The sequence below is a fragment of the Malurus melanocephalus genome, unplaced genomic scaffold, assembly GCF_030028575.1.
Source record: "Malurus melanocephalus ecotype Western Australia unplaced genomic scaffold, MMel_1.1 scaffold_824, whole genome shotgun sequence".
Classification (NCBI taxonomy): domain Eukaryota; kingdom Metazoa; phylum Chordata; class Aves; order Passeriformes; family Maluridae; genus Malurus; species Malurus melanocephalus.
In genome coordinates, this window is record NW_026624056.1 from 148,162 (window position 1) to 164,568 (window position 16,407).

General features: G+C 41.3%; 1 protein-coding gene across 2 annotated transcripts in view; it reads right to left on the bottom strand.

Annotated features, from left to right (window-relative positions):
• SLC44A5 (solute carrier family 44 member 5) overlaps positions 1–14,330 on the bottom strand; it is a 60,259-nt gene extending 45,929 nt beyond the window's left edge. For both annotated transcript variants that reach the window (XM_057385410.1, XM_057385409.1), the window contains exon 1: positions 14,105–14,330. In XM_057385410.1, the coding sequence (XP_057241393.1) occupies positions 14,105–14,141 (37 nt within the window). In that variant the 5' untranslated portion in view covers positions 14,142–14,330. The remainder of the gene's footprint in view (positions 1–14,104) is intronic.
• Positions 14,331–16,407: the final 2,077 nt, after the last annotated feature.

A 16,407-nucleotide genomic window follows, 5' to 3' on the forward strand; every position in this document is an offset into this window, starting at 1 on the left:
CTGCCCTGCCCCGCCTGCAGCACCGCCCAGCCCAGTCCTGCCCCTGGCCACAGGCTCCCCCAGCCCGGGGCTCGCTCTGACCCGCTGGCCTCGCTGGGCACCCGTCAGCAGACCCTTCCCACCAGGCAACACATTTTCTCTTGACTATCCTCCGCAAATCCTGAAGGTTTGTTTCACCCAAACATGCCTGAATACCACAGATCATGTCTGTTTCAGTGAAACTCCTGCTGCCYAAATGTGTGACCAACTTTTGAATTTGGTTGCTAGTATTTGGTATGATATCAGAATACAAAAATAACTGGTTATGCCTTAGACCAGCTACAATGGTAAGCATATAGATCTGTCCAGAAAATTAGTGACTCAGATAAGACTAAAAAGTCTAATCAATAGCCATTTGCTAATTCACTGACTTTTCTCTGTATAAATACACACACCTCATAGAGACATTCTCTAGAGGAAAAAGAAAATTCAGATGACCATTCAGATGAGGGTTTGGTGAGTCATGACTATTGCTACTTTAATAGAGTTAAAAATTATGTCTGTTTAACACATAAAATGCATTATTATGAATGTCTCTCTTTCTGTACAGTCTCTGTACAGCATGCTGTCTGGTATAATGAACAAAGCATCAGTTCTCCCTGGTTGTTTCTGAACCATTAGATATGGAGTGACAATTAAGAGTTTGTAAGGCTATGTTAATTAGATCCAGTATTTTAATACACAGGCACATTTTCATGTATTTTCCCTTCATTTCTGATACTTCTGCTACTTTCTGTACTATGTGCACTGCAGTTTTAGCAGTGTTAACAATGGCTCTGTGTCTGGAACAGTGAATATATTCACAAAATGATAATACAGGCAGATGTAATTTAAGAATGTATTTGAGTTAATAAACCTCATACTGTTGCTCAGAAATGGTCAGAAGGGACCCTTTATTCCAAGTTTTTTCATTTATTARTAAAGAGGTGCATAAAGAATAATCAAATAAACGAACTACTGTATACTAAATTTGCTTTCTGTATATCTTCAAATGCATAGCAGTAATTAAATATCTCAGTGAGCAGTAGCATTAGTCTAGCCTCCTTTGAACTGGTGTCATTTACACTGCACCATYGGCCATTAAAACAAAAGCAGCCCTTCCCGTCCCCTAAAACATTTTGCCAGTCAAGAGTCTATCTGTTTGGAAGCCTACCCCAGAAAATAACTGCAAAGAGTCAATCAATATTCCAACTATATTGTAAACTACATAAGGCAACCAGAAAGTTATTTGAAAATATAACTATTTTGTGAAACAACCCTGTGTTGACAGATTAATAAAAGGAAATGTCAAAAAAAGAACTGCTTGTTTTATAAGAAGAAAAAATACTCATTTTGATATACATTCCTTTTCTGGGTATAATTCAGCATTATGCATTTGAAAGTTGAGATTCTAAATCTCGCAAATATTTTTTAACTTGGTCTGTTAAATAGAGTGGGTGTCTCTATGGGTTCCACAGGAAAGGACCCAGGTTAAGTCTTTCCTGTAAGTTGAATGAGACAAACTAGGCTGAAATAATGGTTCAGAAACTTCATCGTTCCCTACTGCTTCTAAATGGTATCATCTGGTTTGTTTTTTATAAGACAGATGGAGTTCCTAAAGAGCAACTTAAATTTGCATGGCAATTACTACAGAAATTCTAAGCAAAGCTGCAAACATTTACRCTAAAAATAGCAAGAAATCTTGAATTTCTCTCGTGTTTTAAGCAGCAGACCTTATGCTAGAGAAATGGATGCCAAAGGTAAGTATCAGAAGTTTCTTGACTGCCCTTTTACTATTTTCTGGAAGGTTTTCTCTACTGTAGTAACCCACTATAGATTCACCTAGGGTGAAGAAACAGATCTATAAACTGAACTAGGGGCCTAAAAAATGTAAAGAAGTAGATTTGAAAGATCCTGTGCACAAGCAGACCACACGGACAGTAATTTAAAATTTGTGAGATCACAGTCAGTGAGCCAAGAGGAAAACAGGACTGGTTGACAAGTACACTTGACAGGTGGGAGAGGCTCGGTTTTCAATCTSAAAACACTGATTTTATGTTAAACTGCTCTCAGGAGGGAAAAAAGTCCAAACTCTTTTATTCAGGACTTTTAAAATTGGAATGCTCAAATGTTTTGGAATGCTAATGTTTTTAGCTTCCCAGACTTCTTTCCCTCTCAACACAGCAATAGCAATATTTGCTCTTCAGCTTAAAATACACAATACCAGATCTCCATCAAAACTGCAATTAATGGGGCTTGATTAATGATTAAGTGGAACAAAAATACTTCTGGAGGAGAAAAAAGGAAGGAATAAAAAAATAGATGGGTTAACTTCAAAGCAAATGGAAATGGAAACAATCAGGTAAGCAAGAGAAACGGGAATGACATGATGCAGGAGGAGGATACATTGAAGAACAAACTAACATAAGTGTAGGAGAGTTTAAAAGACTGATAAGGTATGCAAGAACAGCAGCAGATTATCCACATGTCCTTCACTAAAGACAAGTCCACCACAAGTTGTATTTAGTAGGCAGCCTAAAGGCATTAGGTCAAAATTGGACTTTAGTTATCCTGACAGCTGCGAAATGGAATAAACTATTCAAACATCAATTCCTGAATCAAAATTTTGAATCTAAAGCACAGCAATTTTGTAATTGAGAACAGTGTGAAYAGAAAGAAGTTCATATCCTAGCAGGTTTTCAAGGTACAATTCRTACTATGACATACAAAGAATTGTCTCCTGAATCTTAACCATCAGCAATAATTTCTTTTAATGCACCTAAACATTTTCTAACAGCAACTAACAGTACACCTCTATCAACTGAATCCATATAAGTAAAACTGCAAATGTAGTAAACTGTGCATAAATGAGAATTTGATAGTTACAATATGTTATTACTTGATTCTGATTTCTGGATAATACTAATGAAATTATTCCTGAATGCTTACAACAAAGACAGAACCATATAGATAATAAGCACCTACTGGTAAAATGCAGAATGAGATGATAGTACATATATATCCTGAATGCTTTAGGAAATGCAATAAGGAACTTGACTGAAGGAAAATTACCTGCAATGCAACCATGTATTTTCCTATTATTAGTTCACAATGTAGGTGATTTCCTATTATTAGTAYACAATGGTCATTATGTAGGATAATGAAAGTTTTTTTTTTTTCTTAGAGTACCTTTTCTGAGAGATCTCAATCTCATTCATCAATAAAAAGTGAAAGGATTAATGTAGATTAAACAGGACAAGCTGGGAATACTAGGACACAGAAGACTGACTTTCTAAGGTCACGTGCCAGAGGCTGTTCCAAGTTACTATTCTGTTCTAAGGATGAAGGCCAACGCTTTTCAGGCCCAGGCCTTTTCAGACATACCAATAATTATCCTCAGTTTCTCTTCCTGCCTCACTATAGACTAGGAAAAGAAGCAAAAAAACTATTTGAGTTGTGGATTACTGTCCTCAACAATTTGAAAAAATTAATATTAAATCAGTTTGCCGGTGACGCTATAGTCTTGCAAAACATTTTTAACTATGTTTTCCCTGATTATTTTATGCCAAGACATGGTCCCCCTTTTCCTCACTGCCATTTGGAGTCCTACCCCGCTAAGCCCTACTTTGTTTCGCAACTTGCGCTACAACGCTGAAGCAACCATGTGTCTTCACAGGACACATAAAAGGAATCATTCAGACTTAAGGGGGAAAAAAGTGGCAGTGAATTCACGCCCCACTCTTTAAATACTTCCCACTCGCTAGAGAATTCAAGCAAAAATCTGTCCCACAGTGCACATTCCACCCCACTGGTATTCCCAGAATAGAAATGTTTCAATTGTTTGGCACAGTGCATCACCAGGAATAAGAAAATCAAGCCAACCAGATACAGCTTGATCATTAGGTATTAAGACCTATTATTTCTGGGATACTCTGACACTGTGATAAACACATATTGTAGTGTTGGTTTTCGCAGAGATTAAAGGTAGATGCTAYGTGTTGTGCATCATGATATAACACTGTCTTATTTGTAGAAGAAGTTTAGTTATGCAGACATAGTTGTGAAAATTATCAGTTTTTCTTTTGTAACTCAGATATAGTTATAGAACACTAGAGGTTAAACTGAAGTATTATGATTTGTGACTYGAAAATTTTCATAAAGAATATTTTCRTATTATAGCAAAACTATACRAAAGCTGCAAAGAAAGTCACCAAAAAAACCCCGAATGAGGCCCTGGCAGCAGTGGTCCTTAAAGATAAGAAGCAGCTCAGAGCTGGGGAAAAGGATGCATACATTCACAAAGAGATCAGGATGTTGAACACCTTCCGGGTGGGGAGGCCATCGCCCCAGGGCTATCAGCTGCCAAACCAGCACAGATCCTGACAGGGAAAGGATGGGGCTGGAAGGAACAGAGGCTTTGGGATGTGTAGTGAAAAGTCTCCGGTCAAGAGAGCTCRTGGAACGTCCAAAGGAACCTGGCTGGTGGGACCCCTCATCCTTCAGACAACCATATCTGCAATGGACAGGCCRGAGGTGTTGGGACCCATGAGGGGCCCTGCTATGGACACTTCTCYATCGACAAAGAGCATCTCCTGAAACTGCGGAACAGRGGTCACACGCACGTGAGCCCAGGGGCCTAAAAATCATCACTGCTCATGCTCCAAAAAGACGGATCCATGTTAAACAGTTCTGGAAAAAGTCTGAATATGCATAAATGTCTATGAATAAGCATTAGGCTGATGCAATATGAAATGTATTTAAAGATGTTTCCTGYCAATAGCAGGTGTGCCTCTGGCAGATTGCCAAGCACCAGGCACAGTATCCTTTTGCTTTTATGTACCCTATTGTCATTTATTAAAACCTTTTACATTTTAACAGGAGAGTGAACCTCGTTTTTTACACTTTATCATAGTATCAATACAATTACATTTACAATTGCTTTGAGTGCTACTGGAAAATGGTCCTGGAATGACAAACAACTTCTCATACATTGTGGAAGTTTCCCATCTTGGGCAATACATTAAGTCATTAAAACCTAACAAACATGAGGCTTTCTTTACCAAATAAACACTTCCTCATCTTTTTCTAACGTGATAGTACGTGGCAACATTATTATTACTCAGTACTTCCAGAGGAAGATTTTCCCATGACCAAAATGTTTCCTTTATTACAGATTCGGCATGTTACCTCAGTAGAAGATTTGGAAAATATTTATAAACAACTTTCAGCTGTATAGAAAATCTGCTGCAAAGTGCTTTCTACCTAGTTCTACGAAAGCTGCAAAACAAATGAACAAAATCATTTCCAACAACTTCTCGATCAATRTTTGTCACTACTGAGGTTTCACCAAAAGAAAATGGCAGGTTTCCTACAGGAGTTCATCATGCATTACAGAAGATTCACAGCTGGAAGTCAGGTACAAAGTTCTCCTGAGAGAAATCTTGTGTTTCAAATACAACTATATTTTGGCAATCTGCAATTACATTTAAAAAAAAAGTTCCGCGAGTGAAATATGCTGCAAATGTAACACAGAAAAAAGCATCAAGGTCCTTGCCTTTTGCTTCCATTTATTTTGATGTAGGTCAGATCTACAGAATTGAAACCAGTAGAACGAGAATAGGGAGAAAAAAGATCATAAAATTCCTCTACAACGGAGGAAAACAATGAAGGAGCATGCAACAAATTAAAACTGTGTTTTGTAACAAAAAGATTAATAGAGAGAGACAAACAGACAATAATGAAAGACAAAGCAGGTATGCCAGATGCACAGATGATGTCAAAATAGTTGCCTGTAATGACAACAGCTGTAGTACAAGAACTTGACATGTGTACCAATAATCTGCAGAAACTTTCTTTATCCTTGCAGGGATGCAACCTTACAATTATTTAGTAGCATCTAAACCAGTAACATTAGTAGCATTTGCTTGAGGAATTGTGTCAAACGGTCAGGAGGAAGCTGTGAGCAACCACTGTGTAACTCACCACAGCTTTTGTAGGGCAGCCAAAGCAGCARAGAAAGACAACATAATATGCAGTTGTCATCAAATGTAAACATAGTCGATAAAAATATAGTACATTCTAATCAAATATTTATCTTTCATTCATCTTTGAAAAAGAAAAGKTAAGGACATGGGTGTAGAGTAAACCAATCCCAGCTGTAAGCGCAAATCATATACAAGACCGCATCCTACAGGGACAAAGCAAGGGAAAGCAGACGCCTATGGCTCTGCCCTTTATTGCACTAATCATGACTTATATCAAAGCTCAAATGCCCCAAAATCAGGAAAACCTGTTTTAAGGTAGTGCCCAGACATCCCAAGTGTCTACAAGTGCTCATTAGGTCTGCATGTGAGGATGAGCAGACAGGCCAAGACAGCACAAGTATGTTTGAAAGGCCCAAAAAAGCACAGCTACACAGACTACAGTCCYACCCTTCTGCCAGTGCTCCAGAAAAGCTCTTGGGCTCACACAGAGAGAACGGAATCCACTTTCTCTTTCATTTATTATGCAGGTTAGAAGCAGAATTTTACCTGTAAACAAGAGAATCCTTCCAAATATTTAGCAGTCTGTATTAAGGACCACTGTCATTCAGTTGCCCTTGTTGGGCAACCATGAGTTACTTTAAAAGTAAAATCAGTTCGGGCAAATTCAATACTTTAAAGCAAAATCACCGCAGGGTGCCTTTTAAAGATAATTACAATTCATTGGTACAGAAATAAAACTATGATACTTTGCCCTTAGGTACGACAAAGAATGGTTAGATACAACATCGTTTAGWCCAAGCCCTTTAGGACTAGTCAAATCTAATGAACTGTCATTCCCATGTTGAGTGTAATATTATCATTAACTGATCCCCCTAAACTGACCCGAGAGCTTAAAACAAGTCAAAAAACAGGTGACAAAAAATACATTAATTGACCGCCCACATCCCCCASAAGTCTCTCAGTGGGGAAAAAAAAAACCACTTCCCCGGGTCGTTCCTTACCATGCCATCTTTTCTTACCATATTTTTCTCATACTTTTGAGTGAGATAGGGCATAAATAAACAACATTTTTAGGGTTTCTCATACATGTTCTTCTGGCAGTGGTTACAGTGCATATAACAGGGAAAAGTCTTGGAAAAAGCTCTTGGCAGTTGGAGCGTTTATTTTTTTCTGCTTGCAGAGTCACATTTCCAGGTGTACTATACAACTTCATTGACAGTTGCTGGCTCAAAATTCTAATGGGCTTGTTTGTTTATTTGTTTACCATCCCTAGTTACCGATTCACTTGATTTGGGGTTACTTTCACCTTGCTAAGAAACTTTCACCGATTTCTCTTCTTATTCTGCCTGTCAGTATCCCAAACATCTCATTCACTACCAACAGATTTTTTATTTCCTCAGCTGAAAGAAAAACTTTTCATTATGAAAGGATTAGAAGYAAAAGCCAACAATTTCCAGTAGCTGAGCTCTCTTCATTATCTTCTCTACAATTCCAAAATAAGCTTCCAGGCAGCTGCCAAGATGGTTGTTTTCCTTCAGACTGAAGAACCAAATGCTGGCTAACCTCAAGCTTGTGGACGGTGTTACGTGGCTCTTGCCACCACACGTGGTCATTTGTGAAGAGCCCATCACCATAAATTAGCAAGAATCTATGTGCTCTGCATGAACTGCATAACTAGAAATACAATATAATGTAACATTACGTTACTTGCTTTCCAAAGCAGAATATGTATTCCTAGTTGTAATCATTCTGTTAGCAATACTTCCTCTGGGTGTAGCAGGGACCTGCACAGACATCAGAAAATGCTAACAAGGAAATATATATGTTTGTACATATTATATATATATTCATTTAAATACACACACATACATATACATATACATATACATATACACATACACACACACACATATATATACATATACACGTCTGTATGTATGAAAACGCTTGATTATCTCACAAATCCAACCCAAACCTTTAAGTCATTTATGGGGGTAAATATTACAAGAGTTCAAGATTGTCGGTCACAGGCACATCATTTCCCTGTTTATAGCAGTTGCCTAGATGCTAGCACAGATACTGCATTGTACTGAAACCAACAAAAAGGGATATTCACGGATACATCTCATTGCGTTTTGTCACACAGAGTAAAGCAACAGCATGAGAATTATTTATCATTCTTCAGGGGGGCAGGGAATTTAAAAACAAATACTGTATTTTGCTACACTTAGGCAGTTTTTAGCAACCTGATCACATCCAAGAAATTATAAATCTTGGAGAAAAACATCAGTGATGAAAAAAACATTAATTTTACTGTACAAATCATCTTATATAATAAATACCAGAGGTATTATGCATATTAATTTATTTCAAAGTACACTGATTATGAAGGACACTAATTCAGCTACCAAATTTCATAGCATATCAGCCTGTAAAAGTCTAGATGATCTGCATGCMATAGATACTCACTTTCTTCTACATGTAATCAGCTCTGCAGAAGAGTTGATTAAATGGTATCCCAGCCCACTCATGTTAGAGCTCCTCTTTCTGGTGAAACATATTACAAAGGCACAAATGGGTTCCCACCCTTATCATGTCAGAAGTAAACACTATATCACATATTTTAAGAGATATCTACSGGTTAAAAATAGGTACAAGCATGGGACTTCCTGCTGGAGAAGTAACCCACCAAACACCTTTTGGGAACTTTAATCAGCAGTCCTTTTCAGGACCTCAAGCTTCCTTGTCTTGGCAGATGTCAGAGGTCAATCAAAAGCACCATTTCAGGTTTTAGTAAAATAGAAGACCTCAACAGAGTACCTTCAAGGAGTACGATCACTTGCTGCAGCTGTCTTCAGCACAATCTAGGAGGGAAAGGATGATTTCCTTTATGTGGAATAAGGTTGGAAAAATGCAAATATCACTTAATTAGGGACATTCGTTAGAAGTTAGAAGGAACAGCCAGATATATCCCACCTCTGCCTGTGAAAAGCTCCCCATGATTTGTATCAACGTGCAGGCAGCACTGAATTTCTCAATCAGCAGTAGGCTCTGTGGGATTAACCCACAAGCCAGAGAGATTCCCTCCTGGCTACTTTCATTTCATATTAGCAGATTTTGTAAATCTGCCTCAGAGCCAGATACTAGCAATAGGAAACACAAACAATACAGTTAAGCAATTGTGAATGTGATATGGTGTTACACATCAGGAGCGAATGCAGAGCAAACAGATTTTCTCATAACCAAGTGAAAATCAGATACTGAATTGACTAAATCACCTCCACATTTCTGTGTGTTTAACTGTAAAAGCATTTTCTCTTCAGATGATTATGGCTAATTTATTTTATTTTTGCTTATCACGTAACAGTTAACAACTAATTAACCTGTGCAGAATGAGATATTTATGACTCTAATATAAGGATACAGTGTAGAAAAATGCAGGCCTGGTATGACAGGAGACACTTTGAGAAGTGGAGACGCAAGACTGCATGATAATATATTACACAGTATGGAAGTAGAGAGAATTTTCCCTCASCTATGTATTAGTATCCCACTTGTTAAAAGATATAACAAAGTTTAACTAGTCAACAAGAAGCCTAGCTTATTAAACTCCTTCTAGATAATGTTCAGTGACAGTTGCACCATAACCCACTCAATAACGTATAACTACRCATAACACGTTCATGTCCTTACTCACAGATGAGCCAATTGTATTGTCCTTGTACATGGCTGAGCAACAACTTAGTACCAAGATCAGCTCAGCTTAAGTCAATAAGCTAAAAGATCTACAATATTCGAGTGCTAAAGGATATCAAATGTAGAAGACGGATGCTTTCAGATACTCTACAATCTTAATTGCACTGGAAAATACAGTAGTTTTGGCTCAAGAAATACAAAGACGTATTAGATCACTAGGTGAGCAAAAATCCTGTTAAATAAATCCTACCAGTCCTATTGCCTGTTCAATTACCGATCAAACTGTCTCCGGTATGCAGTACTTTTCATCTTTTCACAAAATGGTTTGGGTTGAAAGGGACCTTAAAGCTCATCTCATTCCAACCCTATGCCATGGGCATGGACACCTTCRACTAGATCAGTTTGCTCCAAGCCATGTCCAACATGGCCTCGGACACTTCCAGAGAAGGGRCAACCTGTTTCAGCAACTAATCGCCCTTGTGATAAAAAACTTTTTTCTTATGTCTATCCTCTTTCAGTTAAAAACTATTGCCCCTTGTCCCATCAATAGAAACCCTGTGGAAAAAAAAAAAAAAAAAGAGGGGTCAAAAAGTAAAAAAGTATTTATCCATCTTTCTTACAAACCCCCTTTATATATATATACATATATATATATATTTATATATATATATATATATATATATATGTATATATATCAAAAATCTAAACAATCCAAATTATTTCAATCTGCCTTTCTTCATAGGAGAGGTGCTCCAGCCCACTAATCATCTTCATGGCCCTCCTCTGGACCTGTTCCAAAAGATCCCAGTCTTGCTCGTGTTAGGAATGCTGAAGACAGATGCAGTACCTTCAGGCGGGGTCTACCACAGTGGAGTAGCAAAGCAGAATTAACTCCCTCAACCTGCTGTCACACTTCTTTTGATGCAGCCCAGAACACAACCGGTTTTCTGGGCTCAAGTGCACATTGACAGGTCATAGCCAATTTTCATCCACCAGTACCCCAAGTCCTTCTTCTGCCGTGGTGCTCTCAAACCATTCATCCCGCAGCTTGTGCTGATTGTGGGGATCACCTGACCCAGGTGTTGAACCTTGCACTTGGTCTTACTTGACTTCAAGCAGCTTGCAGCTCCCCAAGCCTGTCATGGTCACCCTGAACGGTATCTCCTCCTTTTAGTGTACCAATTGAACCACTGACCTCGGTATCATCTACAACTGCGCTGAGGGTGCACTCGATCTCGTTTATTTTGTTGATGTATATACTAAACAGCATTGGTTTCAGTACAAACACCACTCATTACTGGTTCCCACTTGGATACTGAACCACTGACTGTAACTCTCGGGACAAGGATGCTGTAAAGGACGCTACCACAGAGCCATCATTTTTCAAAAACAGGAAGCAGCATGCTCACAGAGAAAGTTTTCACTCAAAAAGACCTGTCTGCAGTAAAAAAATAACGGGGACCATATTACAAAGTGTTGCTTTTAGAATTCTTTCTCCATTTTTCTGTCCAGCCTTCCAAATATCTCACCTGAAACATGCACTGCAAAGGCTAGATGAAGTGGACCAAATTTGCGTCAGAGGAGGAAAGGTTTAAGCCACAAAATCTGTGTTTCACCTACTTCCTACACTTCTGAGTGTAATTATGTATTAATAAAGTGTTAAATTGAGTTTTATTTTCGATATGAACCTACCCCACTAGTAGGAAATTTGAACCTCAGAAGGCAAAATTAATTACATGCCACATACACAAGGATTTACCAGCAGGAGTTAGGGACGCTTTATCTGTACTAGCGTCACAGCCAATAGATTCCACATCATATGATGCTGCTGCGGCTAAATAGCACATCTTCCTCAGACAGAGGATGCGCTTCCTTCACTGTACATACATGTAACTGGAGGAAATTAAGAGTGGCAAATGCAGGCCAAGTGACAAGAATTACATCTTGACAGTAAGTTTCAAAGTTCTTCAAAAGCTCTCCCAAGTGAAACATAATCTCCCCAACTTGGGAACAAAAAAAAAGTAGAATTCTTCTTAGGAGCAACCTAACSATCACTTCACAGCAGTAACTAGGAAATCACAATTTTCGACTGAAGTTTTGGTTGCATGCGCTACTGGCAAAAGAAATCACAGGTAAGTAGCTCTTCCTAGAGAAGATCTAAACATGCAGATATAAAAAACCTACATGAATTTGAGTCTGAAGTAATAGAATTGGGCACTTCATAACCTCCTCAATGTTTCTTAAAATAGTGATAAATTTTTTTTAAAAGACTTCATCATCCCTTTGGCCTTCAGTGTCCGTTTGTAAAGGTAAACAGTGGCAGTTCTCTGCTACAGGAAATCGTTTATGGCAAATCATTGATTCTACAATGAAGTAAAAAATAATTTCACCATGCATTTCAATAGTCACATGACAGCATTTAATATTACAGTCACATGAAAGAAAAGTACTACTTCAGTTAAAAAATAACRACCTCACTCGTCAATAATGCACTTAATCCCTTCTAAAGGACCAGACTGATGTCACAAGTTAAAAAACTTGGAGAAGAATTTGCCTTTGTCATTTATAAATGCTGTGAGGAATCCTTGGGATTCCTAGGAGAGAAGTTTACGCCATCTATAAATCTGAAACGATACCTGCAGGCTAATAGATAACCAGTTGCTTGCAAAAACAACAAAATCAAGAGAATAACTATTACAGCAACCTAATTTGAAAGGAAAAGCCTATCATATATGCTCAATTTGAAAATGCTGCACTTTTTGTTTTGCAAGTCCTTAACATTATGGGATCTAACAAGGGAAAGAGCTTGCTTCCCAACACAAGAGTAGAGTAACTGCTCAAGATTTCTGCAAATGTAGTAACACTATAAACATTACCACTATTAATATCCATACATGCGAATGAACTAAAAGGAAGTCAATACACTGATGAAACAGCTCAAATAGCAAAAATGCTACAATTCTTCAGAACGTTGTCCTCGCCCCTAAAATTCAATGAAAAGATTCACCCTTTCTTATCCATGTAACATGCTTTCAAAATCAAGTTTAAAAGTTATTGTATTATGACAGGAAAATACCTGGTACCCCCCATCATGACTTTACCACTGTGTTCCTGCTTACAAATGACAAGCGAGGAAGCATACATAGCACTTACCAAACCGTACTCAAACGGTATTTTTCCCTTCCTGAATACTGCGTCCCTATTCTTCTTACAGAACAATACTTCTACTCTTACTATCATCAGACCTATCTATGATCCTAGGCCTACACTCTCTCTGCAATAACCTGCAAAACCATTCGAATTCCACAGGATTAGAAAAAGGTTATCTCAGAAGTTCAATTATTTCAGACTCACCAATTTAGATTTCACCTCTGCTTTGTGGCTTGCTTTCCCTTCCTAAAGGCTTTCTTTTTTTTCATTTTCCTTTTTCGAAGGAAGCCAAGCTATGGATTTCCCTTTAGTCAGATCAAGGTTCAGACCCTGGCAACGAATCAAAAAAGATACTTCCAAGGTGTAAACACGTCACGCAGCACGCCTGTGGTACCGAGGCAAAGGCTGCTTTACCAATCCATGTTTATCCTTTTGTGTAACTCGGCTCGTTGCTGGAGGCCTTCGTGGCTCCCGTAGAAGAAGACTTGCTCTAAGGGGGTTTGCTCATTCTGCACGTTTGTTTTGCCACGGAAATCTCGCGCACGCTGGATGAGGAAAGCGGCTTTGTAGCGACACCTTCAAACAGGCTAAGCAGCTTTGCAAACCCCGGGTCCCCCCAACGCAAATACATCGCCTACCGAGGAGCAGTTAAAGCAGAGCCCAAACACCCAGATGAAGTTCTGCCCCCGGTGACCTTCCCGCGGCGGCGGCAGGCAGGACCAGCGGGCAGCTCCGGCTGCACGCGTCCCGAACACCAGCGGCCCAAGGGTACCACAGCTCAGCGGGCTCCGCCCCCGCACACCGCTCCGGACACCCCCCGGCCCCGCATAACGCTTCAGGTATCCCACGATCGGCTCGGCTCGGCCCGGCCCGGCCTGCGCACCTGCTGCCTGGCCCCTCTCCGCCCCAGAACGCGGACAAAGCGGCCACAACGCACCTGCTCCTGCGGCGGGGGCGCCGGCGGAAGCTCCAGGTTTGCCCGCCCCCATCCCTGCGCCCACCGGCTCTCTCCCCRAACCGATCGTCCTGCTTGCTCCAGGCCGGGCGAGGTGCTCCGGCGTCCTGGGGTCTACCTCCGACACGGGGGATCCTGCGGCCACCGCATCCCCGTATTCGCCGAGGGAAACAAACTCCGGCCGCCTCGGGCCGCCGCTGCCCGCCGGGCGCATCCGCTCTCTAAACAGGCCGGAGGGCGACACAGGCGCCGGCCGCCCCCGCCCCAGCACCCGCGCTCCCCGCTCCGTGCCCGCGCTCACCGTAGAGATGTGCGGAGGCTTCGCCCTTCCTCGCCATCGTCTCCCGGTACCCTCCGCGCCAGCACTGCCGGGGCACAGCCAGGGGCCCGGCGCCTCCGCCCGCCGCTCAGTGCGTTCTTTGTTGCTATGAAGGCATGAGAGGCGGCGGCGGCCGGGCAGCCTCCCGCTCCGCTGTGCCGCGGGCGCCCGCAGTACCGCCCGCACCCCGTGCCCACCCTCCCGTCCCGGCGGCTCCGCGGCGACGCCTGCGCCGACCCGCGGGGGCGGTACCCGTGCCCGGGTCGCGGGGCGGGGGGTGCGGGCGGAGCGGCTGCGCCGAGGGCCGGCGAGGGGCGCCGGGACGGGCCGCGCGTCGCCAACTTCGCTCGGGCCCCGCGGCAACTTCGGCATCCGGCGAGATCGGGGCCGGATCCGGCGGGGCCGTACCTGGCAGGGCAGTTTCCATCCTGCCTGCAGCCCGGTGCGCTGCCCGTCCCTGCCCGTGCCCTGCGCAGAGCCCGGAGGTGTCGCCGCTGGTGGGAAACAGCCGGTCGGCCCTGAAGCCGCTCGCCTCCCCCCTCGGACACCACCGGGAAGTGCCTCCCTTGGCGGAGCTGTCCGTGCTGCCCGTGCTGAGCGGGGAATGACGGAAATGCACCTGTAGACCATTATTTACATTTTCAGACATGAGTTTTAGAGGAAAAGTTAATGTCCAAGGCTTGCAAATGAAGGTGTCCTTTCAAAATTGGCTTAAGACCCTCAAAAGCACATGGTTATATTTTTTATTGAGTGAATAAATGTCCGTAGATCATGGAAGTTTTTGCTGTGCTTGTATTGAAATTTAAACCAATCTTCTGTGCATTAGAGAGTGTATGTGCCTTTTACGTGGTCAGTGCATCATCAGTCTTGTAGAGCTAACTGCCTTGTCTAGTTTCAAGRAAACTACATTAGGCATACGGACCACCTCATCCATCCTCCGAGGTCTCAGTTCAGGCCAATTGCTCCAATAATTAATGAATTTCACAAATGCAGTTTTGTCCGCTAGTAGTGGAAATACTGGGGGCAACCATTCGCGTCCCCCCCTCCCCCACCCCCCCCATATTTAATTGTTAGACTTTATACTTGACCTATAACCTTGCCATCTTTCATACCCCTCTCCTCCCAAACACTTAGTAGACGTGGACCACCTGGGCTTTGAATTTTCTCTTCTGCCAGATTGGCTTTGGAAAAACTATGATGACAACATATTGCAAAAAAAATTCACATTAATTCGCTCAAGAAGAAGATGTGAAGAGGGGTAGTAAGAAAACAGATTGAAGAACAGGAGGAAGGTGAGCAAGGGTATAGCTTCATAAGTGCAAGCTGCAGTGATCAGATAGTTCTAGTACCTTCACCCAGTTGCTCTTGTCATTTAGCAGAAATATCTTTTAATACTTTTGGCTTGGTTCCATGCACTCTTTCCTTCCTTTTTCTAGAATAACTTCTGTTCTTTAACCTCTACAACCCTGCAGGAGAACACAGATGGTTAGCAGCTTTTTACTACAGAAGCTTGCTTCCAGAGAGACATCTGTCTTCAGAAGCAAGCATCAAATTTCACATGCAAAGATGCTTCTGGTGTCAGGCAGATGAAATGGTGTATTCCTGATTCAATTTCTTCAATTGGTCAATTTCGAACACCCACCTTCTCAGACTCTGTCTACGTGAACAATTCAGTTCAGGTGAGGAGTGTAGTTTTGAGGTGAATCTCCCAATTGTCCCCACTTACTGTGTTTTACTTGATTCACAAAGAGATCTCAAAGCATCTGAACTGATTTTTGGATGAAATTTACTGAAAGACATGATCTAGGAGTGCACCCCATATGTTCCAACACCTTACTAGGGAGCACTCTTTCAGGCTTGGAGTAAAAATGCTCCRAAATGTCTCTTAGGTCTTGAATACAACATTTCACTGTATGAACCAAACAGCATTGTTCTGCACTACTTCATGAGGTTTACATTCCCTCGGTGCACAGATTTCTTCAGTCTCCCTGCCTTACAGATGTCCTCAACCCCATTCAAAGCTGTCTCTACACGTTAAGAAAAGAGCTTATTCACCTACTGAAGGGCTTCCAGAAAAATATTTTATGTTTTGTTAATTCTGTTAAAATCTCACACCAAAAAGGCATTCATAGAAAAATCAAGGCTGCTATTTCTTTGTCTTGAAAGCCTTATTTTAACAAACTCGTAAATAACACTGCTGTACAACAGTGAAATAATATTATTCAAAAGAGCGTGTCTTACACATCATAGATAATTCCCAAAAGCATTGCTTTTCCTCTAAAATA